General features: G+C 54.3%; 2 protein-coding genes across 3 annotated transcripts in view; both read left to right on the forward strand.

The window, feature by feature from the left end:
* The first annotated feature begins 9,651 nt into the window (after nucleotides 1-9,651).
* On the forward strand, nucleotides 9,652-13,146 carry LOC112067307 (echinoderm microtubule-associated protein-like 1). Its single transcript, XM_024132724.2, has 5 exons — nucleotides 9,652-9,718; nucleotides 11,723-11,772; nucleotides 12,254-12,515; nucleotides 12,608-12,731; nucleotides 12,916-13,146. The coding sequence occupies exons 1-5, from the start codon at nucleotides 9,652-9,654 to the stop codon at nucleotides 13,022-13,024; spliced, it is 612 nt and encodes a 203-aa protein (XP_023988492.2). The 3' UTR covers nucleotides 13,025-13,146.
* A 1,215-nt stretch (nucleotides 13,147-14,361) lies between these two features.
* LOC102983117 (echinoderm microtubule-associated protein-like 2) overlaps nucleotides 14,362-21,273 on the forward strand; it is a 20,211-nt gene continuing 13,299 nt past the window's right edge. The window contains exons 1-6 of one of the 2 annotated variants that reach the window (XM_007102705.4): nucleotides 14,362-14,404; nucleotides 14,936-14,964; nucleotides 15,172-15,301; nucleotides 18,967-19,116; nucleotides 20,054-20,123; nucleotides 20,224-20,334. In XM_007102705.4, coding sequence (XP_007102767.1) covers nucleotides 14,385-14,404; nucleotides 14,936-14,964; nucleotides 15,172-15,301; nucleotides 18,967-19,116; nucleotides 20,054-20,123; nucleotides 20,224-20,334 — 510 coding nt within the window. In that variant the 5' untranslated portion in view covers nucleotides 14,362-14,384. The other variant, XM_028483081.2, reaches the window with a different exon arrangement.

Below are 21,273 nucleotides of genomic sequence, written 5' to 3' on the forward strand. Positions count from 1 at the left end.
GGTGAGGAGTGGGCGGAGACCGAGATCCAACACCTGATTCCCGGGCCCGCCCCCGGCTGTTTCCGGGGCAGCGGCGGTAGAAGGGGGGTGTTTGCTGAGATTGCGGTTGCCTTAGAGCCGCGCTGGGCAAAAGGGCCAGTGTCACCCGGAGTATAGACCTAGAGACTCCGGGGAACCTGGGCACCGCCTTGGAGAGGAGGGCACGGAGCTTGAAATGACTCTTGAAGTTCCCACTCTCCCAAAGGGTTTTCAAATCGACCGTATCAAACTTCCCCTACTGTGGATAAAACCCAGAGTCAGCGGGACAATCCTCTCCTAGGGACCAGAGAGGCATCAGACCCTCTTAGGTCTGCAGGGGTCCAGATGCCTGGAAATCGGTCTAACCCCCAACACCCCACACCCGGCGCCATGTAGGGAAAGGGGAAAGCAAGGAGGATCTCGGTTGGAGCCCCAGAAAGACACAGAGTCGCAGAGACATGAGACAAATATAGAGACTGAGAGACACAGAGACAGACAGGATGAGACACAGCAAGAGACCAGAAACCAAAAGGCAGAGGAAGACAGAGACAAAAATGTGGGCTAGGAGACAAAGAGGAGATAGAGACGCAGAGAGAGATACAGAGAGAGATACAGAGAATGGGAGAAAGAGGCAGAGATACAGAGCTGTCTAGAGGCTAAACAGAGATTGTGAGATGTGGAGACAGAGATGCTGAGAGACAGACAGAAGGAGGATACAGACTTTGGGCACAGAGAGGCAGAGCGAAAAAGGCGCAGGCTAAGAAATGCAGAAAGAGGGGCCCAGAGACTTGAGGGGGACATGGGGCAGGGGGAACGGACTGGGATGGGGGAGCCCTCACCTGTCCCCAGCCCTCCTCTCGATCACTTGCTTCTGACGCTGCTGCCTCCACTGCCTCGCCTGGGCTCTGGAAGAGGTGACAGCCTGGGGTGGTGGGAGGGGGCGGGGCCAGGGCGGGCCAAGGAACAGGAAGGGGGGAGCTCGGGGCAGAGACCCAGCACAGGGGGCCAGTTGCGTGTGAGTGTCACAGCCACTCAGGGTCACGTGGGAGAACAGTCACTGTCATCATCCTGAGGACCCCCGCCCCCAGGTTGCACAGCCTCTCACATTGTCCCACCCGTCCCACTGGGCCCCTGCACACGGAGTCTCAGTCACACACGGTGTCACGCACAATCCCACACACTCAGCCGCAGGGAGGCACGACACAGAATCTCACAGAACATGTTCTTCATGTTCATTCACAGTCCTACAATCCAGCGTCACACCCAGAGACCCAAAGTCTCTCCCCCACAGGCTGACAGTCATTCGCAGTGACACAGCCACATACCTGGGGTGTGGACTCCTCCGCTCACACGGAAACACAATCACAGCTTCCCACAGTCCCAATGATACAGTGTCCATCACACGCACATTCACACCATCACTAGGTCACATCACAAACACTGTCTGTCTCCCCCCACTGGCCTGTGTGCCCCATGAGGACAGAGCCAGGGCATCTCAGTCACCACTGGGTCCCCAGCATCACTCAGCACAGGTTGGGGCATAGAGCAGAGGCTCAAAGAATGATGGTCGACGAAATAAAGGCAGACAGTTATATGGTTCCTCGCGCAGTCATACAATCCTTTAATGATGCGACCTGAAGGTAACACACAATGTTACACAACTCCACCCATTAACACGCTCACACATCGAGTCACACACTTCACATAATCACCTACAGAGTCCACAGTCATATTCCAACAACACACGTTCCCCAAGTGTCACTAAGGCACACTCTCATGAGCTCCCGGTGTCACGTTGTCACACTGTCATCCTCAGTCACACCCAGCGCTAAGGTCATACAAACTTACAACTCTCCATCACAGCCTCACCCGCACTCACAAGTCACATACAGTTACCCACAGTCACACAGTTTTCCACAGGGTCACACATCATCATCCCATGATCACACACGAACCCATAGCCTCACGTGATCTTCTGGTCACAGTCACCACTGAATCACACGCCCCCTCACAACCTCCACTTTCAGTGTCTTCCTTTGCTCTGAAATGCGGAGAATATTTGCCTTAGAAACTGCGTCTGGCTCTCAGCACTCTCTTCCCCCTTTAATACAAATCATCAATTCCTGCACGTTAATCATACTAGTAACATTCATGAGCACACACTCCCTGGGGAGCCGTGAGATAAATGGGTGAGTCTGCCCATTTTGCAGAGGAGAAACTGAGGCCCAGAGGCCCCGGGAGGGGCAGGGAGTAAGGGTGGCGTGAGATCCAGCACCAGAGGCTAAAAGGAGACCAGTCAGGGGGAGGGGGGTTGACATGGGGTGGGTCCTGGCTTCCTGACCTCCAGCTGGCCTCCCTGCTCTCTGCCCCACATTCCTGGCGCCCTCTGGGTCCTGGGAAAGGCTCTGTTCTTGAAGTGGAGAGGGGAGGGGTCTGAGATTGCCCGGCACCTCGGGAAGAGACTGGGGTTGGCAGGGAGTCTCTTCTTGGCCTCAAGAGGGCCTGGGGGTCACTTGCTAGGGATGGGAAGGTGGGGGGAGGCTGGAAAGTGGGAGGAGAGAGGCTGGGGGCGGGAGGGGGAAGCAGGGGAGAGGAACTGAGGTGGTGAGAGAGACAGGAAAAGAAACCGAGGACCAAGAAAAACCAGACAGGCAGAGAAAGGCAGAGACAGGAAGAGGCAGAGACGACAGAGACCAAGAGAGACAGATAGTGAGAAAGAAATAGAAAAGGACAGAAAAGTAGAGAGAAATACCAAGAGAGAGAGTGAGAGAAAACAAAACAGAACAGAGGAGAGAAAACAGGGACCAAGAGAGGGAGAAAGACAGAGAGAGAATTGTTGCAAATTGGAAGATGGAGATGGGGAGAGGTGGAGGGAGAGAGAGCCTGAAAGACGGGGACCCTGAGGAGAGATAACCAAGGCAGGAGCCGGGAGATGAGCAGCCTACTGGGGCTCAGAGCCCCTCGCCCCTCCCTCATCAAGTCCCTCTGGGAAAACACAGGGCAGAACAGAGCACTGGGTGGGGGCGGGGCGTGAAGGACAGGAGGGGTGATGCCTGGGTCCCTGACCGGACCCCTGCCCATCTCAGCCCTCCTGAGGGCTTTTACAGTCTCCCGGGGTCTGGAGAGGAGGCACCAGGGCCACAGGGGTGGCCAGAGGGACCCTCCCCCATCCCCACGCTCAGCGCTTCGGGAAACTGCAGGCAGAGAAGCAGCCCTGCCCTCTCCCCCGTTCTTCTTCTCCCTCTATCATCCATCTCTCTCCATGCCATCTTCTCTCTCCTCGGTCTGAATCTCTCCTTTCTCCTTTCCTCCAAGCCCGCATTCAGTTTGTCTGTCTTCCGCTCTTGTTGGCTAGACTGTCTTTTCTCTTCCCTCGAGGTTTCCTTTTGCGCCCTCCTCATTTCTCTCGCTCACTCCATTCTCCAGGTCAGTTTCTTCTTGCCTGTCTTGAAGCTTTCTCCTTTCTCATCCCTCTTTTCCCATCTCCTCTCAGGGTGTCTGTCTGTTTTTCTCTCTCCATGTCCCCTGGTCCAGGGTCTCCAGGCTGTTGTTCCCTCCACCCCAGGCCTGACCAGGCAGTGCTCCCCCCACCTCAGGGTGCAGTGGCGGGGAGGAAGCTGGGGGACCTGTGCCTCCCCCCATGGGGCTGCCCGGCCAAGAAGAGCCTGCGGGGAGCAGGCAGGGGCCTGGAGTGCCGGCAGATGGTGCAGGAGAAATGAGGCAGAGAGAGATGGGGAGAGGGGGGCCCCATAGGGACTGAGGACAGAAATGGGAGGCCAAAATGGCCCCCTGGGGACTGCGGAGAGACAGGCCTGAAAGACAGAAACCCAGAGAGAGACAAACACACACACACACACACACACACACAAAGGATCCAGAGAAAGACAGGAGCCCAGAGACAGAGATCCAGAGATGGGGGCCTAGAGAGACCAACACAAAAAACATGGGACTCAAGAGAGAGACAGAGACAAAGAAGGACATGAGACCCAGAGAGACAGAGACAAGACCCAAAGAGAGACTGAGACATGGAGACATAATACCAAGAGAGACACAGAGACGTGGAGAAACCTCGGACTGGGAGCCCAAAGAGAGAGAGAGAGAGAGAGTAAAAGACAGGGAAAGAGACTCAGAGAGAGGAGACCTGAGAGACAGAGACCCAGAGACAGGTATCAGAGAGATAATCAAAGACAGAGATGAAGAAACGGTCCAGAGAGACAGAGAGACTTGGAACACAGATAAATGAGGATGGGGATAAACTCTCAAAGACACAGTCAGATAGAGATGAGACAGAGATAAGCCTGGCTCCCCTCACCCTCTTCCAGGAGCGGGGGTGCTTCCTCTGACCCTGCCTCTCCCCCCTCACTGCCCCCCACCCTCCTGAAGCACATCCCCAGTCTCCATAGCAACCTTCCCAGATCCTGAGGGCAAATATTGTCCTGGGCAGAAGCAGCCGGGCTGTGTTGACATAATCTCTTGCTGGTGGGCTGAGGGCTCCAGGGAACCAAGAGGACAGGATGGGAGGGCAGGACAGCAGGGGGGCTCTCCGCTGGGGCCCCAAAGACAGCTCCCACCTGCCACCACCTCCAGATCAAGGTGCAGTGCTCCCTGCCCTGGGAGGAACCTCTGAGACATTCACACCTGGAGACCTGGCTGCCCCCTGGTGGTGGTGGGCCATCCCTCAAGCCCATTTTCTAGCATCACGGAGAGCAGGCTAGCATTTTCCTCCTGATTTGTACTTATTTTATTTTGTTTTATATTATATTATATATATATATATATATATATTTTTTTTTTTTTGCGGTACGCGGGCCTCTCACTGCTGTGGCCTCTCCCGTGGCGGAGCACAGGCTCCGGACGCGCAGGCCCAGAGTATTTCTTAATGTTTTATTTGTGATTATCTCATCCTGAGCAAGGAGATTAGTAAGGAGAAGTAAGATATCTGGCATATGAGGCTTACTTTATTTTATTTTGTTTTATATTATATTATATATATATATATATATATATTTTTTTTTTTTTGCGGTACGCGGGCCTCTCACTGCTGTGGCCTCTCCCGTGGCGGAGCACAGGCTCCGGACGCGCAGGCCCAGCGGCCATGGCTCACGGGCCCAGCCACTCCGCGGCATGTGGGATCCTCCCGGACCGGGGCACGAACCCGCGTCCCCTGCATCGGCAGGCGGACTCTCAACCACTGCGCCACCAGGGAAACTCTATATTATATTATTTAATTTTATTATTTAATTTTATTTTTTGGCTGCACCACACGACTTGTGGGATCTTAGCTCTCCGGCCAGGGATCGAACCCGTGCCCTCGGCAGTGAAAGCGTGGAGTCCTAACCACTGGACCACCAGGGAAGTCCCCTTTCCTGGTTTTTAGAATCTGGCTCCTCCTCCCTCTCCTCCCAGCCCCTACTCTGATCCAGGACCCTTCTCTCCCTGTTCTGCTGCCCCAGTCGTGTCCCTCTCCTTTCCATCCATCCCCCAACCTCCCCAGAGCAGCCAGGCAGTGAGAGTGGTCCTGCTAAAGCACAAACCTGTCCCTGTCCCTCTCCTGCTCAGAACCTGCCATGGCTCCCCAGTGCCTTCAAGAGAAAGCTCAGGCTCCTCTCACAGCCTTCCAGGCCTTTGCTGAGCTCTCCATCCTTCTCTCCATCACTTCCCAACTCTTCAAACCCTTTCCAGCCCCCCAATCTCAGTTCCAGCAGTTTTTTCTGCCTCAAATACCTCCACACAATTTTGGTCCAGTCTTCCAAGCCCACCTCAAAATTAGCTCAGTCACTCAACAAATAATGATTTCCTCTCCTGGACCATGAGCTCTGCAAGGGCAGGGCTGGGACTGTCTCAGTCACTACTGGGTCCCCAGCATCATCCAACACGGGTTCGGCACAGAGCTGGATTCAATTTACTTTATTGGGCACTTGTTATGTATCAGGCCCTGGGCTTGGTGATGCTGGGGGCCTGGATGGCCAAGATAGCCCTTGCCCTGCCCTCATGGAGCTCCCAGCCCAGGTATAGACTTAGGGAGACAGACTAACAGGAGGAGAGGTAGAAAGAGAAACACAAAGAAAGAAAGAGTCAGAAAGACAGAGGAAAGGGACTTCCCTGGCGGTCCAGTGGTTAAGACTCCATACTTCCACTGCAGGGGCTATGGGTTCGATCCCTGTTCGGGGAACTAAGATCCCGCATGCCACGTGGCATGGTCAAAAAAAAAAAAAAAAAAGAGGCTGAGAAAAAAACAGAGTCCAAAATTAGGCTAATTAATAATAATGATTGTACCATATATTGGGCATTTTACATATATGTATCTCACTTGATCGTCATAACAGACCTGTAGCAGAGGCATTTTCATTTCCATTTTCCAGAAGAAGAAACTGAGGCTCAGAGAGGGGCAGTAACTTGCTCAAGGTGACATAGCTCATAAGTGATGCATCAAGGACCCAATTTCCAGACAGAGACATAAAGAGAGACAGAGACAGAGATGAGAGAGAAAAGCAGCTGGAAACCTAGAAGAGAGAGAAGGAAACCTAGAGGCAGAGAGAAAAGACAAAGCATGACAGTGAGCCCTGCTCCCACCTCACTCCTGTCACCCGGGCTTTTAACATCTCCCTGAGAAAGCACTTGGAATAAAACTAGCTCCATCAGCCTTACCCAAAAGCCACTGTGCCGAGCAGGACTTGACAGGCATGAGCTCACTGAACCTGCTCTTCTCCCCTGAGAAGTGGGTGCTGGGATGACTCCCAGTTGGCAGAGAAGGAAAAGCCAAGCTACTGGGCCAAGGTCACTGTGCGCACACAGAGCAAGGACTGACTCATCTTTGTGTGTCACCTGCCCCAACAACCCACCAGCCTAAACTCCTCCACCTGTGGTTCCTCCATTCACAACTTGGTTGCACTTCCCACCCCCAACACACAGAGCCTTCAGGATCTGAACTCCCTTGGGCTCCCACAGGCCTCTGGGGACACTCCGGTAACAGCCCTTAGCACATTGCAGCCTGCTGCACGCTGTTCTGTATGTAGGAGTCTGATTCCCCCTCTCCTAGAATTGGAGATCAGGGAGGTGGAGGGTGGGAGAAATGGGAGTTTGGGAAGCAGGAAATCTGAGTTCCTGCATTGTTTCTATCAGTAACACAGTTAGCTGTGATCATAGAAGGATAATGGCCCGCGTCTATTTTGGTCACCACTTGGAACCCGTTATTGATCTTATATAGTAGGTTTCACTGAGAAATGAATAGGGGTTGCTGTCATTTATGTGTGCCTACTGTGTGCCAGGCACTGCTCTCATGTGTGATTTACATAGGTGGCCTCACTAGGGCTCATGGAGGATACAGTGACAAACCGCCAACATCTGCCCACAATCTTCGAGGTCCTGCAAGATCTGCAGGCCCATTACCTCCCTGACCTCATCTACCTCCTGCTCTCCTCTTCCTCCACAGCTCCATCCTCACCGGTCTTCTTGTTGCCCCAGGAATATGCCAAACTCATACTTACCTCTGGACCTTTGCACTTACTCTTCCCTCTGCGTGGAAAGCTACTTCCTGCCTCCCCCAACCCCCGCCTTGTGTGACTGCTTCCTTCTTGTCATTTACATCTCAGCTCAAATGTCACTTCCTCAGAAAGACTTTCGCTGGCCCCACTCTCTCTAAATTATCCTCACTCTCCCATCCCTGACCATATCACTCTGTCTTAACTCTGTAATGCCAGGAGCTGAAATTATCTTAAGAGCTCTGTGCCTGTTTCTTTATCTGTAAAATGGTGATGAAAATAGGACTTTCGAGGAAGATAACTGAGTGCTTGGCACATAGTAAGTGCTCAATAAATGTTAGCTATTGCTATTTACTTGTTTTCTGTATTGTGGTTTACTTCCTCCGCAAGCTGCGCAGTCCACGAGGGCAAACTCTGGGGCTGATTTGCTTATCACTGAAACTCCAGCACTTAGAACAGAGCTTGGCACATAATGGGCACTCAGTAAACATTTTTATTTATTTATTTATTTATTTATTTATTATTTATTTTTGTCTGCGTTGGGTCTTCGTTGCTGCGCGCGGGCTTTCTCTAGCTGAGGAGAGCGGGGGCTACTCTTCGTTGCGGCGCGAGGGCTTCTCATGGCGGTGGCTCCTTTTGTTGCGAGGCTCTAGGTGTGTGGGCTTCAGTAGTTGTGGCATGCAGGCTCAGTAGTTGTGTCTCGCAGTCTCTAGAGCACAGGCTCAGTACTTGTGGCGCGCTGGCTTAGCTGCTCCATGGCATGTGGGATCTTCCGGGACCAGGGATCGAACACGTGACCCCTGCATTGGCAGGCGGATTCTCAATCACCGCGCCACCAGGAAAGTCCCAAAATTTTCAAATGAATGAAAGAAGTAGGCACTATATGACCCCCCACTTTCCAGATGTGGAAACTGAGGCTCAAGGTCACAATCAGAAACTGGTGGAGTCAGGATTCAAACCCAGGCCAATTTGGTTCCAAAGCCCTGGGCTTCCAAGGCCTGCTTGTGTCCAGAGGCAAATCCCTTCTGCTTTGGGCTCACTTCCCACCGCTATAAAGCATGTTCTGGGTCATTTCTAGGTGCTGACCCTCAATGGAGACTTGGAGAAGGTGGTCCAGTATTCTTTAAGTCCATTGTCAGCTTTTCTACCCTCCCCTCTCCCCCCAACTTCGGAGCCGCCTCCGACTGACACCGCCAGCCATCCAGGCATCACAGCTGGGCCTTTGTCAAAACCCGGACTGGATAATAAGGTTGTGGGAGATGAACGCTGTAGGGGAGGAGCTAAGGACCTGGGGCGGCCAATAGGAAAGTGGAAGGAAAGGTTAGGGAGGGACTAACAGGCTTGGGGGTAGGGGTATAAACTTAAGGGGCGGAGCCAATCCTATCAGGAGGCCGAGTCAAGGGCTCTGGGCCAAGCACCATCGCCCTGAGATGCTTAGGGGGCGGTGCCAAAAGCTCTGCGAGCGGGAATAGAACTTTAACTCCCCCCTCAGGATTCTGGGGGTGGAGCTAAGAGCCCTGGGGGCGGGCGTAGATAGAATAAACAAGAGTTCTAAGAAATGAGCTGGAATAAGAGTTCCAGGGCGGAGCTAGTGGATATCTAGCGGATTTGATACTCTAGGGTCAGGCTCTAGTCTTGCAAGGTGGCTTCTCGAAAATCCAGTAAAAGATTAGGGAGGTTTGCGGGGTGTGGGGTGTCTTCTTCTACCCTATCTTCCTCTAAGAGCCGGGGGCTATGCTTCGGGCTGAAAAGCAGAGAAGGCCCTGCCCCTTCCAAACCTTCTGTACCCCTATTGGCGGAGGGGACCTGCGCGACAGGCTCTCATTGGTCTTGAACAGGCGGGGGTGTCTAGAGAGAATACGCGCCTGTTGTGGGCGGGACCAGACAGTACCGAGGGGGATCTCGGGTCAGCCAATCCCGGCCCGAAGATTGTGTTGGGGGGCCTGGCGGGGGGGGTCCCGACACCCCCCTTTCTGGGCATCCTGGGGGATGACCCCGGTGCCAGGCCCGGCGTCGGCCGCCTGATGCCGGGCAGGCCGAGCCGGGGATGCTGGAACGAAGGGCGTTGCTATGGCAACGGGAGGCAGGGCCTGGGGGGGGAGCCCAGGCCCGAGCTGGGGCCGGGGGGGCTGGCGGTGGCTGTGGCGGGGCGATGGCGGAGCGCGGCCCGGCCTTCTGCGGCCTCTACGACACGTCCTCCCTGCTTCAATACTGCAACGGTGAGACCCCTCCTCAGTTCCGACCCTGGCCCCGCCCAGGGCTGGACCTATCTCCTCCTGCCCCAACCTCCTCCTTCCAAGTCCCCATCCTGGCCCCTTGCTGAAGATTCCCCTTTCTCCCCTAGCAGGACCCTGACCCCAGAGCAAGCTCCCTGATCCCCAAAGCCCTGATCCCAGTCCCCCACCCTCTTCAACCCTCCCCTTTTTCGGAGGTGGCTGAACTGAGAGAAAGGAGCAGAACCTCAGGAGCTTGGGGCAGAAGCGGGGGAGGCCTGGAGGTCTGGAACTCTGCCTTCCCTATCCCCTCTCAATCCTCTGGGACCCTCCCCCTTCTCCCTAGCAGAGGGACAGATTAGGGGGAGAGTGGGATTTGGTGTTGGCTTGTGCGCTGGATGTGGGACTGGGTAGGATGACCAGAGGACTTTGCTTCGACTATACCCCCCAAATCCTCAGGCCCCGCCCCTCCCACCCATTAGGACTCATCCCTTCTCGCTAGACAAGTGGGTACGATACAAGAAGGGTCGCTGTGGGTGTCAGGCCCAGATGAGGGAAGCTGGAGGCAGGGGGGAGGAGGGAGGGATGGGAGAAGTGGGAAGTGCGGGCTGGTTTCCGGGCAAAAGTCCTGAAGGTGGGGGAATGGTCAGGAGGGAGCAGAGGACTTGAGTCATGGTGGGTGGGGGTTGGGCAGGCCAAGGCCTCAGAATGCAGCTGGCTCTCTGGATGGGGGTTGAAGGGCCAAGGTGAAAGCTCCCCCATTTCACTCAGGGGCCCTGAGAAGGAACTATCTTCCATTTGGAGGCTCACTCCCCTGAGCACACACCCCAGTGTCAGGGACCACTGGATTTGGCAGAGCTCCAGGATGCTTAGTTTGTCTCCTCTGCCCCTCTAAGAGGCAGGCTGACAGGGTGCCTAAGCCAGGGGTCAAGTACCTGTTTGCTGCTGAAAGGCTGTGTGTCCATGTACGAGCAACTTCGTCTCTCTAGGTCTCAGTCCCTTCCACCTTCCTGCCTCCTAAAATGGGTATAATACTACAGCTGCTAGACTTGCTGGGAGCACTGGGTACCATAATAACAGTTAATTATATTCTGGATTTACTGAGCACATAACCAGAGCCAGGTGAGGTGCTAAGTGTTTTGCATGAAGTGTTTTGCCACGTGTAATCTCCCTATAACAGATCTCATTTGGGGGGGGTAGTATTATTAATGGTAGGTAAGAGGGGTCTTGGCACAAGGAGGTGACCAGGCCCTCCGGCACCTCACCTATTGGCTGTTTGACCTTTGGTGATCTCTGCACACTCCCCAACCTCCGTCCTTAGTTTCCTCTTTTGCAAAACGTTTTGCCAACGGGCCCCTGAGATTCCTCCTCTTATGAGTTCCAAGTCCTGACAGCTCTCTCCCTCAGACCTCGGGAGGCCCCCACCTTCCAATGCAGGTCCAGGCACCCGACCAGAGAGGAGCTGGGTGGGGGGCAGGGCGGGCAAGGCCAGGAAGGCGATTGGGCTGCGGAGGTGGGGGGGGAGGGAGGGAAGGGATAGACGGCTGCACTGCGGAGCCCAGCGGACGGGCAGGGCGGCCTACGGACACGGATGGCAGGTGCTACTTCCACGCCCGGTTCCTGTTAATGGTACCACCCTTACTTCTACCCGACTGGGAGCCAGGGCTTTCTTGGTTGTTGCCAGCAATGAGTCTGGGTATGAGTGGTCTGGGAGGGAGGGGGGAGGGGAGACCACCTTGGTCCTCTGCCCCTCCCACTTCGGGAAAAATGGGCGGGGTGGGGGCCCCCCCGCGGGAGATGGAGGAGTTATTCCGTTGCACCCATGGCCTAGAGGGGAGAGGGAGAGCCGAATCAGGGGCATGGGGTACATAAGCCAAATAAAGGAGGGGGATAGAGGGGAAAAGCTCGGGTCGGGGAAGAGAGCTTGGGTGTCAGATCCGCGCGGGTATCTCCCTTCCGTGGGTCTCGGGTCTTGGATGCGCTGCCTGCAACTCCCAAATCTGCCGTCAGGGGCCGCAGAAACTCTGTCCTTGCAGCAGGCTCGTGTGTCGAGCCCCTTGGTGAGGAGGGAATACGAAGGCGAGGGACCAGGCACGACCTTTTTGGCTTGGAAAGTCTTAGAAACAGAGAGGGAATGTTAGTACCCGCGATAAAATCTTGATATTTGTCAGAGAATATTGGGAATCAATTCTAGAATGTTGGTGTCACTAGGGAAAAGTAGGTGTCATCCTTAAAATGTTGATATGACTCATATGTATTTAGCATCTTAGTCATAGAATCTTAAAACCAGAGTCGAGAGGCTCTTGATTCGTACTCTTAGAAGGTTAGAGAGGAAGGGACTTCCCTAAGGTCACGCCTCCAGGGCGCTGCAGCAGAGAGGAGTGTGCGGACGAGGGCTGAGAGCTGTGGGGATTTCCTTCCTCTTTTCTTGGCCCACATCCAAGCGTCCCAGCCCCAGGTTACTGGAGAGGAAGGGGGCGTGGCTGGCCCCAGGCTTAGACCAGGGTAGGCGGGAGGGACATCTCACCTCCGGCGTTGTAGCTCCTGGGTGGCCCCCCGCAACGAGCGCTCCCTTGCCTTCCAGATGACAATTTGTCGGGCACGAGCGGGATGGAGGTGGACGACCGCGTGTCGGCGCTGGAGCAGCGGCTGCAGCTGCAGGAAGACGAGCTGGCGGTCCTAAAGGCCGCGCTGGCTGACGCGCTGCGTCGCCTGCGGGCATGCGAGGAGCAAGGCGCTGCTCTGCGCGCGCGGGGCACCCCCAAGGGCCGGGCGCCTCCGCGCCTAGGCACCACAGCCTCGGGTATCTTCACTAAACTGGGGGGGTGAGACGGGAGGGACTGGGTCCAGGACCTCACACTCACCCCCTTCTGTCCTCTAACCCCATTCCTCTAGTGTGTCAGCTCTTGAAAGGCCTTCCCACCAGGACGCCCCTCAATGGCTCGGGACCCCCGCGGCGCGTGGGCGGCTATGCCACGTCCCCATCCTCCCCCAAAAAGGAGGCGACCACCGGGCGCAGGTAAGGCACGGAAGCCAGGATCCCCAGTTTCCTCCAAGACCTCGGAGGCTGTTTATATGGAAACGGATGGACTCATATGTCCAAACACCAGCAGTGGAAGATCCGGGGAAGTTCTTGCCCGCCTCCGGCACTCGCCTGCTGGCCTCGCGGGCTCTGCCCCTACCTGCGTGCTCTCTATTCGCAGTGCCCGCCGCTACTTGTCACCAGAGCGCCTCGCCTCAGTGCGCCGCGAGGACCCACGCAGCCGCACCACATCCTCTAGCAGCAATTGTAGCGCCAAAAAGGAAGGGTAGGTATCCGAAGCGGGGTCGTGCCACAACGGGTGGGGCCAGGACCCCAGTTAGACTTGGAAAAGGATGGGGAATTTAGGGTGATGCCCCAGGCCACGAGGTGATAACCTAAAGCGCGGTCATCTAGTTCAGAATGCGGAAACAGTGCCGGAGGCTCGGAGAGACCAATCTTGAGATAGCGTGGTTGAACTGGAAGGCATGGAAACGCGGAGCCAACATGGAGGGGCGTGGTCAAAGCATTAAGGGGCTGGACTAGAACATAGGAGACGTGGATGATTAGCGTCTCTTGGATGAGCCGGAGTAGAAGTTAGGGAGGAGCCAGGTTTGTGGGCGTGGCTATTAAGGCAAAGGGGAGAGTCCCCATTGAGTCTCAGAGATTCAGCCAGGGCAGGACCCTCAGAGGAGTTTCTGCAGGAAATGGGGTAATCAGAGGGAGAGAAGTGATTGGAATTTGAGGGTGTGGCCAGAGGGTTAGCCAGGGCAGAATCAGAACCTGGGGTGGGGGTAATGGGCTAAGACCAGGTGCCGTAGCGTCCGATGCAAGAAGCTGGGCGGAGGGGAGCCTGGGGCGCTGCCAGGTGGAAATGGGCGTGGTTTGAAGGTTGGGCGTGGTCATAGGTGGGCGTGGGCAGATATCAGTAGGCTTGAAGGGACTCTAGGTGAAAGTGGTCATGGTCTGAAGTTTGACCGGACCTGAGGAGGGTAGGCGGTTCCATGGGGAGCTGTCAGTTCAGGGGCAGGATCGGAAGATGAGGTGTGTATGATCAGAATGTTGGACGTGGTCAAGTTCCCAGAGCCCTGGCCACACTGCAGGTCTGGGCGGTGTAAAAACCTGAGTGTGGAGTCCTGATGCAGTGGGCGTGGTCAGGGCTTGGCGGGACCGGACTAAGGCAGGACCAGAGTCCAAAATCACGCATTTCAACCTCACTGAAATAATGGCAGACACGTACATAAGCTGTGTGCCAGGCACCACGCAAGGCATGTTACATGAATTAACTAATTTAAGCTTCGCAATCACCCGGGAGGTATGTATTTTTATTATCCCCAATTTAAAAGTGAAGAAACCGAGGCAAGAGGTTTGGCAACTTGTCCACACTGCTAGGAACTGGTAGAGCTGGGGTTTGAACTCAGGCAGACACGTCCCCGAGTCCATGTTCTCAAAAAACACTCTCCCTCCCCCCAAAAAAGAGCCTGGTATCAGGACCCCACAGCCAGGGACCTGAGGCCCAGCGTGACCCTCCGGCTACGGGGTTGGCAGTGGAGGGCGGGGCAGGGCGCGGCGGCGTGGGCGCCTCCCAGGGCCGGAAGCGGCGGAGCCGGTCCCGGCTCCACCCCCGGCCCCGAAGCTCCTCCAGCCGCCGCCATGAGTAGCTTTGGAGCTGGGTGAGACTCTCTCGCACACCCCCCTCCTCCTCGCGCTACCGGGATCTGGATCCCAGGTTTCCCCCTTCTCCGGGGACCCAGACCCTCGGGCATCACCTCCTTCCGTCAGCAAAGGGAGTTGGAGACACACCCCTTCCCTTAAACCCTCACCTCTTCCCTTTCTGCTTGAAGTTTGGGGCTCTGTGGGACTGGGGGTGGGGAGCATTGAGAGAACCGTGCTGATTAGGTGGGAGGGGTAACTTGTGACGCTCCTCTTCCAGGATCGCGTCCCTGCCACTTCGTGCTGTTTGATCTTTGGCGATCACTGCCTCTCTGGGCCTGTGTCTTAGGCTCTGCAAGATCAACCGAGCAAAGCACACGGCCTGCAGAGAGGCAGCGCTCCGCTCCTTACTCGGCCCCCATTTTTCATCAAAGACTTCCGGGGAGCGCTGGGGTGGGGAAGTGGTTTCTCCCAATTTCTGACTTGCCTGCTAATTAGGGCTTTCTTTCTTTTCTTTTCTTTTCTTTTTTTTTTTTTTCCTTTCCTGGCAGCAAAACCAAAGAAGTTATCTTCAGCATGGGTGAGTAGGGAGAATGGGAGGGGCTTCCTGGGGTGAGAAGCCAGAGCTGGAGGTCAGGAAGCCTGGCTACTGGCTGGGCCTTTGCCTCTTTGGCCTCATTTTCCCCACCTCTTTTAATTAAAAAAGTAAAAAAGTGAAGTCGGAAGGGGAAAGGAAATAGGGTTGGGGGCTGGTGTCGGCACCTGACCTCTGGGGGTGTTCTGGCAGAGGAGGGCTCCGTGAAAATGTTCCTGAGGGGCCGCCCTGTGCCCATGCTGATTCCTGACGAGCTGGCACCCAGCTACAGCCTGGATACACGCTCCGAGCTGCCTTCCCGCCGTCTCAAGCTGGACTGGGTGTATCCTTTTGCTTTAATCTCTTCCTCCTACTCCTCCCAACCCGCCCGCCCCCAGCCTGGAAGGGACCAGAGCCTTTCTGGTGTGGGACTTCAGCTGGAGGGAGGGTCTTTGTACTGAAGGTGGGACTTTCCAGGCCTCTGTGGCTTTAGGGGTCAGGAAGAACTGGAGTCTGGAGGGAGCAGAGGAAGGCAGGTTAGCTGACATGACCTTTTATGATTCATTCAAGGAGCAAATGTTTGCTGAGCGCCCTCCATCTGTCAGCTCCTCTTCTACATGTGGGCCGTGTTCCCTGGGCTCACCTTGTAAAGTGGGGGAGACCGAAGACAGTGATTCAATAAATAAGATAATTTCAGTTAAGTAATAAATGCTGGGAATACAGTAAGCTAAGCTCAAGTGAGAGGAGTAACTGGGTTTCTCTGAGGAGAGGGCATTTGAGCTGAGGATCGAACGTTCAGGGGCCAGCCTAGGAAGAACAGAGGGCACCGCAGGTCTAAGGGCTCTGCGGCCAGAGTGAGCTTGGTGTATCTGAGAAATGGAAGAAGTTGATAATGGTTAAGAACCCTGTCTTTGGAGCCTGGCAGAAATGGGTTGAAACCCCAGCCCAGCCTCTGGCTGGCTACGTGACCCTGGACAAGTCACCTTGCCATTCTGTGCCTCAGTTGCCTCCTCTGAAAAATGGGTGTCATGATCTCAGATTCATAAGGCTGTGAAACAATGTGCTCATCATATGGGCCCCATAAACAGAGATTGATTAAAATAATAACTAATCATTATTGAGCACTTATTATATGCCAGGCACTGTTCAAAGCTCTTTCAAGTATAAATACGTTGAATAATACGATCCTTCTCTTTTGTAGGATTGAGAATATATTTTTACAACAAGGGGCCTCCGAGAGCTCTCTGAGGCCTGCAGGTTGGGAACTATTACCCTTTCTTCCCAGATGAGGAAACTGAGGTCAAGAGAGGGGACCAAGCAGAAAGAAAAACAAATATATTAACGTATATAAGTGGAACGTAGAAAAATGATACAGATGAACCGGTTTGCAGGGCAGAAATAGAGACACAGACATAGAGAACAAACATATGGACACCAAGGGGGGGGGTGGGATGAATTGGGAGATTGGGATTGACATATATAGACTAATATGTATAAAATAGATAACTAATAAGAACCTGCTGTATAACAAAATAAATAAAATAAAATTCAAAAAAAAAAAAGAGAGGGGATATCAAGCCCTGTTCTAGGAAGTCAGAGCAGATCTGAGGCAAGAACTCTGATTCTGAGCCCCAGGCTTTTTCCAAAATGCAGACTGGGGCTTGGGATCAGCATCCTAGGGACCCAGTCCCTGTCCTCCTCTCTTGGCCTTGGTTTCTGCTCTGGAGGAGGAAGGAATGTGGGAGCCCAGAGCCTCTTTAAGGCAGCTGGAAATATTCGCGGGAATCGAAGAATACCATGCTGTCATGTCAAGCTGGGCTTGATAAGTGAGCATCGAAAGAAAAGCAGCTGAGACAGCAACAGTCAGTATAGGCCTCATTCCCCAGCTCAAAATGGCTGCAGGGTGAAGCAGTTTCTGTGGGGTTGGGATACACATATCGACATTCATTCAAATGTTTCCTGAACATTCTGGGGCTAAGGGCTGGGTTCCAACAGTCCCCAAATCACAGTCCAGTGTGGGGACAGAATCCGTGACAGTGAACTCAGGCTGGGATGGGAGAACCCAGAGAGGGCAGCTGACCCAGCCTGGGCATCAGGGAAGCCTTCTCAGAGGAGGAGCTGTAGAAGAGAACAAAACAGCCCAGTCTTGGCCACTGTGGAACTGATAGTCTCATTAAGGAATAGGTGACGTTAACAAATTGATCAGATAAGTGGGATGAGTCTAGCGGAGGAAGTGAGCCTGAGGCTTGATCTGAGGACAGGGCAGCTGAGAAGGGTGGCAGGTAGCGTGTACTAGGCAAAGGGAAAGGTTAGTGCCAAGACCTGGGTGACAGTAGTGATCTTAGTGTTTTGAGAAACTCCAAGGTCAGAGAGCAAAGGAGGGCAGAAGCCCTGCTAAGGCCAGGGAGGGGCAAACCAGGCCAGTGGAGGAGCTTGGGCTTTCTCTTAGGGGAACTGGGGAGCCACAGAAAGTTCTGAACAGAGCAGGGTCACATTCTTTCAACAAATATTGAACTCATATGTCTGCTGGGTACCAGGCCCTGATCTGGGCACAAGGGGTACATCAGTAAACAAAATGGACAGAGGTCCCTGCCCTCCTGGAGCAGACATTGTAGTTCGGGAGACACAAAATAAATTAAACAGATAACGTGTGGGATGCTGATGCATGTACTGCAGGAATATGAAGGGGGAAGGGGTATGGGGGCAGTTGAGGGTGTGTGAGTTTGCAGTTTTTTTGTTTGTGTTTGGCCATGGTGCGACCTGTGGGATCTTAGTTCCCCAACCAAGTATTGAGCCCAGGCCCCGGAAGTGAAAGCGCTGAGTCCTAACCACTGGACTGCCAGGGAATTCCGGTTTGCAGTTTTAAATAGCTGGGAACTATTTGGGAGAGGCTTGGGAAGGCCTCTCCAAGGAGCTGACAGTTGAGTAGAGACCTGAAGGAGGTGTGGAAGCCGTGGAGAGACGAGGAGGAGGAGTGTTCAGGTGGCGGGAAAAGCAAAGGCCCTGAGGTGACTAGAGCTGAACAGGTGTGAGGGGAGTGAGGAATCAGGGTCCAGATCAGGCCAAGCCTCTTGCCTGGGCTTTCATAAGGATTTTTTTTTTTGGGGGGGTGATATTTATTTATTTGGGTGCAACAGGTCTTAGTTGCAGCACGCAGGCTTCTCTCTAGTTGTGGCACGCGGGCTCAGTAGTTGCAGTGCGCGGGCTTAGTTGCCCCGTGGCATGTGGGATCTTAGTTCCCCGACCAGGAATCGAACTCACGTCCCCTGCATTAGATGGCGGATTCTTAACCACTGGACCACCAGGGAAGCCCCCAAGATTTTGACTTTTGCTCTGAGATGGGAAGGTTCTGAGCAGAGGATGGATGTGAATTGACTTAGTGTTAACAGATTTTAACAGGATCCCTCTGTGGGGAGGAGGGTAGACAGAAGGTTATATTAGTTTCCTGTGCTGTTAAAACAAATTACCACAAACTTGGTGGCTTAAAACAACAGAAAATCTCACAGTTTCTGGAGGCCAGAAATCCCCCGTCAAGGCGTCAGCAGGGCCGTGGTCTCTCCAGAGGCTCTGGGGGGAGAATTTGTCCCCTGTCTGTCTCCTAGCTTTTGGCGGCTACTGGTAATCCTTGGGGTTCTTTGGCTTATAGTTGCTTTACTCCAATCTCTATCTTCACACCGCCTTCTCCCACCCTGTGTCTGTGTCTTTTCTTCTCTGTCCCTTATAAGGACACTTGTCGCTGGTGTTAGGGCCCATCCAGATAATCCAGGCTGATCTCGTCTTGAGATCCTTAATTACATCTGCAAAGACTCCTTTTCCAAGGAAGGTCACATGCACACTTCCCAGGGGTTAATATTTTGGTGGACATATTATGGGAGGATACCATCATTCAACCTCCCACAGGCGTAAGAGTGGAAACAGGAAAACCTAGCTCTGATGACCTTCATCTGGGAGTCAGTCAGCAGATGCAATGCAAAACAGGCTCTTTAACCGGCCCCTGGGCACCTCCAGCTATGGCTACCGCGGCCGAGACTGCCGGGCCAACCTTTACCTGCTGCCCACAGGGGAGATAGTGTACTTCGTGGCCTCTGTGGCTGTGCTGTACAGTGTGGAGGAACAGAGGCAGCGGCATTACCTGGGACACAATGATGACATCAAGTGGTGAGGCCTGGGAGGAGGATGCTAAATATTTCTGGCTTGGGACACTCTTAGGGGAGGTGGGCGGGGCCAGGCCTTCCCTGGCCTGCAGGCTGAATTCAGGGGGAAAAAACTGTGGATTAATGATCAATACTTCAAATGTCGGTGAATTCACTCAGATGCCTGAATTTTTCACTTCTTTTGAAAACTTCAAGTGGGCACCCCAGACAATCCCACAGTGTGTTGGAGCCCCGTGGTGACAGCCCCTTTATTTTTTATTTTTTTTATATTTGGCCTCACTGCACAGCATGTGGGATCTTAGTTCCCCAGCCAGGGATCGAACCCGTGCCCCCTGCAGTGGAAGCGTGGAGTCTTAACCACTGGACCGCCAAGGAAGTCCCTTTTATTTTATTTTATTTATTTTTGACAGCCCTTTTATTTTGTTTTTTTTTGTTTGTTTGTTTGTTTTTGCGGTACGCGGGCCTCTCACTGTTGTGGCCTCTCCCGTTGCGGAGCACAGGCTCCGGACGCGCAGGCTCAGCGGCCATGGCTCACGGGCCCAGCTGCTCCGCGGCATGCGGGATCCTCCCGGACCGGGGCACGAACCCGCGTCCCCTGCATCGGCAGGCGGACTCTCAACCACTGCGCCACCAGGGAAGCCCTTGACGGCCCTTTTAAATGGGTGTGTTCTCCTGGCCGTTTGTGGTACAGGCTTGAGCCCTCTAGGCACTTGAGTTAGAGACCGCAGGCCCGAGTCTTGCTTCTGAGCCAGGGTACCCAGAGAGTATCCCCTTATTGCTACTGAAGAGCTGAATCAGTGTTTATTGACTAAGTAACTCATTCAACCAAACTGTGGAATGAATAATCAGGCATCGCGACTGTGGCCTGCTGTGGGAGCGCTCCTGGCCTGTTGCGAGCACCCCCCTGCTGAGCCCTGTCCACCTGCCCTCTCTCTCCTCAGCCTGGCTGTCCACCCTGATATGGTCACCATCGCCACTGGACAGGTGGCAGGCACCACTAAGGAGGGAAAGGTAACAGAGTGGAGGGGGCAGGACCTGGAGACTGGGATGGAGTCGTGGGTGGGTCAGGAAGCTGGGCCCCCCAGGTAACCGGCCTCTCTCTTTCCTGCAGCCACTGCCGCCCCACGTGCGCGTCTGGGACTCTGTTTCCCTCTCCACCTTACACGTACTGGGCCTGGGGGTGTTTGACAGAGCTGTGTGCTGTGTGGGCTTTTCCAAATCTGTAAGTCCTGTGCCATCCCTCACCTGCCCCGGGTGCCCCTTGGGGCTGGAGGCCACGCCTTCATCATGGCGTCACAGGTGCTGGCCACGCCCCCTGGCCCTCCAGGCTGTGTGCCCACCTTTGTGGCCTCACCGGCCTGCTCTGTTAGCCCTTATGAGGGGACCATATGTCTTGATTGCTCCGCAGAGAAACTCCTCAGTGATCCTTTGTAGATCAGTTAACGCTTTCTGCATTATTTTTTCACACCACCTTTCATTCTGGAAGGGTCCTTATCCCTTAGGCATTTTAAGCCCTGTGTCTAGGGCAGCCCTGCTCCTAGTACCATCCTAAATGGGTGTTGGCAGGTATGGAGGAGATAAGCACAGAAATCGAGAGTTAGCCTTTAGGAATTTGTACAGCAATTTGACATTCACACAACATCCAAGTGTGTGATTGGTGGGCTTTTTTTTTTTTTTAAATCATATTTTACATTTTTACTGTATTTTTTTTTGTGTGTGTGTGTGGTATGCGGGCCTCCCTCTGTTGTGGCCTCTCCCGTCGCGGAGCACAGGCTCCGGACGCGCAGGCTCAGCGGCCATGGCTCACGGGCCCAGCCGCTCCGCGGCATGTGGGATCCTCCCAGACCGGGGCGCGAACCCGGTTCCCCTGCATCGGCAGGCGGATTCTCAACCACTGCGCCACCAGGGAAGCCCCTTTACTGTATTTTACCAGAGTATTGGCTGCAATGGATCGGGGAATAAAAAAGAACCTGTCATCCCATAGACAGTTTAAGAGCCTCACAGGTTTTCTGAGACCTGAGGAGACACTTGAGAACTTTGGGGAAATAAAGCTATTTTGTTGGGCTTCCCTGGTGGCGCAGTGGTTGAGAATCCGCCTGCCGATGCAGGGGAACCGGGTTCGCGCCCAGGTCTGGGAGGATCCCACATGCCGCGGAGCGGC

This window comes from Physeter macrocephalus, unplaced genomic scaffold, assembly GCF_002837175.3.
Source record: "Physeter macrocephalus isolate SW-GA unplaced genomic scaffold, ASM283717v5 random_5, whole genome shotgun sequence".
NCBI lineage: Eukaryota > Metazoa > Chordata > Mammalia > Artiodactyla > Physeteridae > Physeter > Physeter macrocephalus.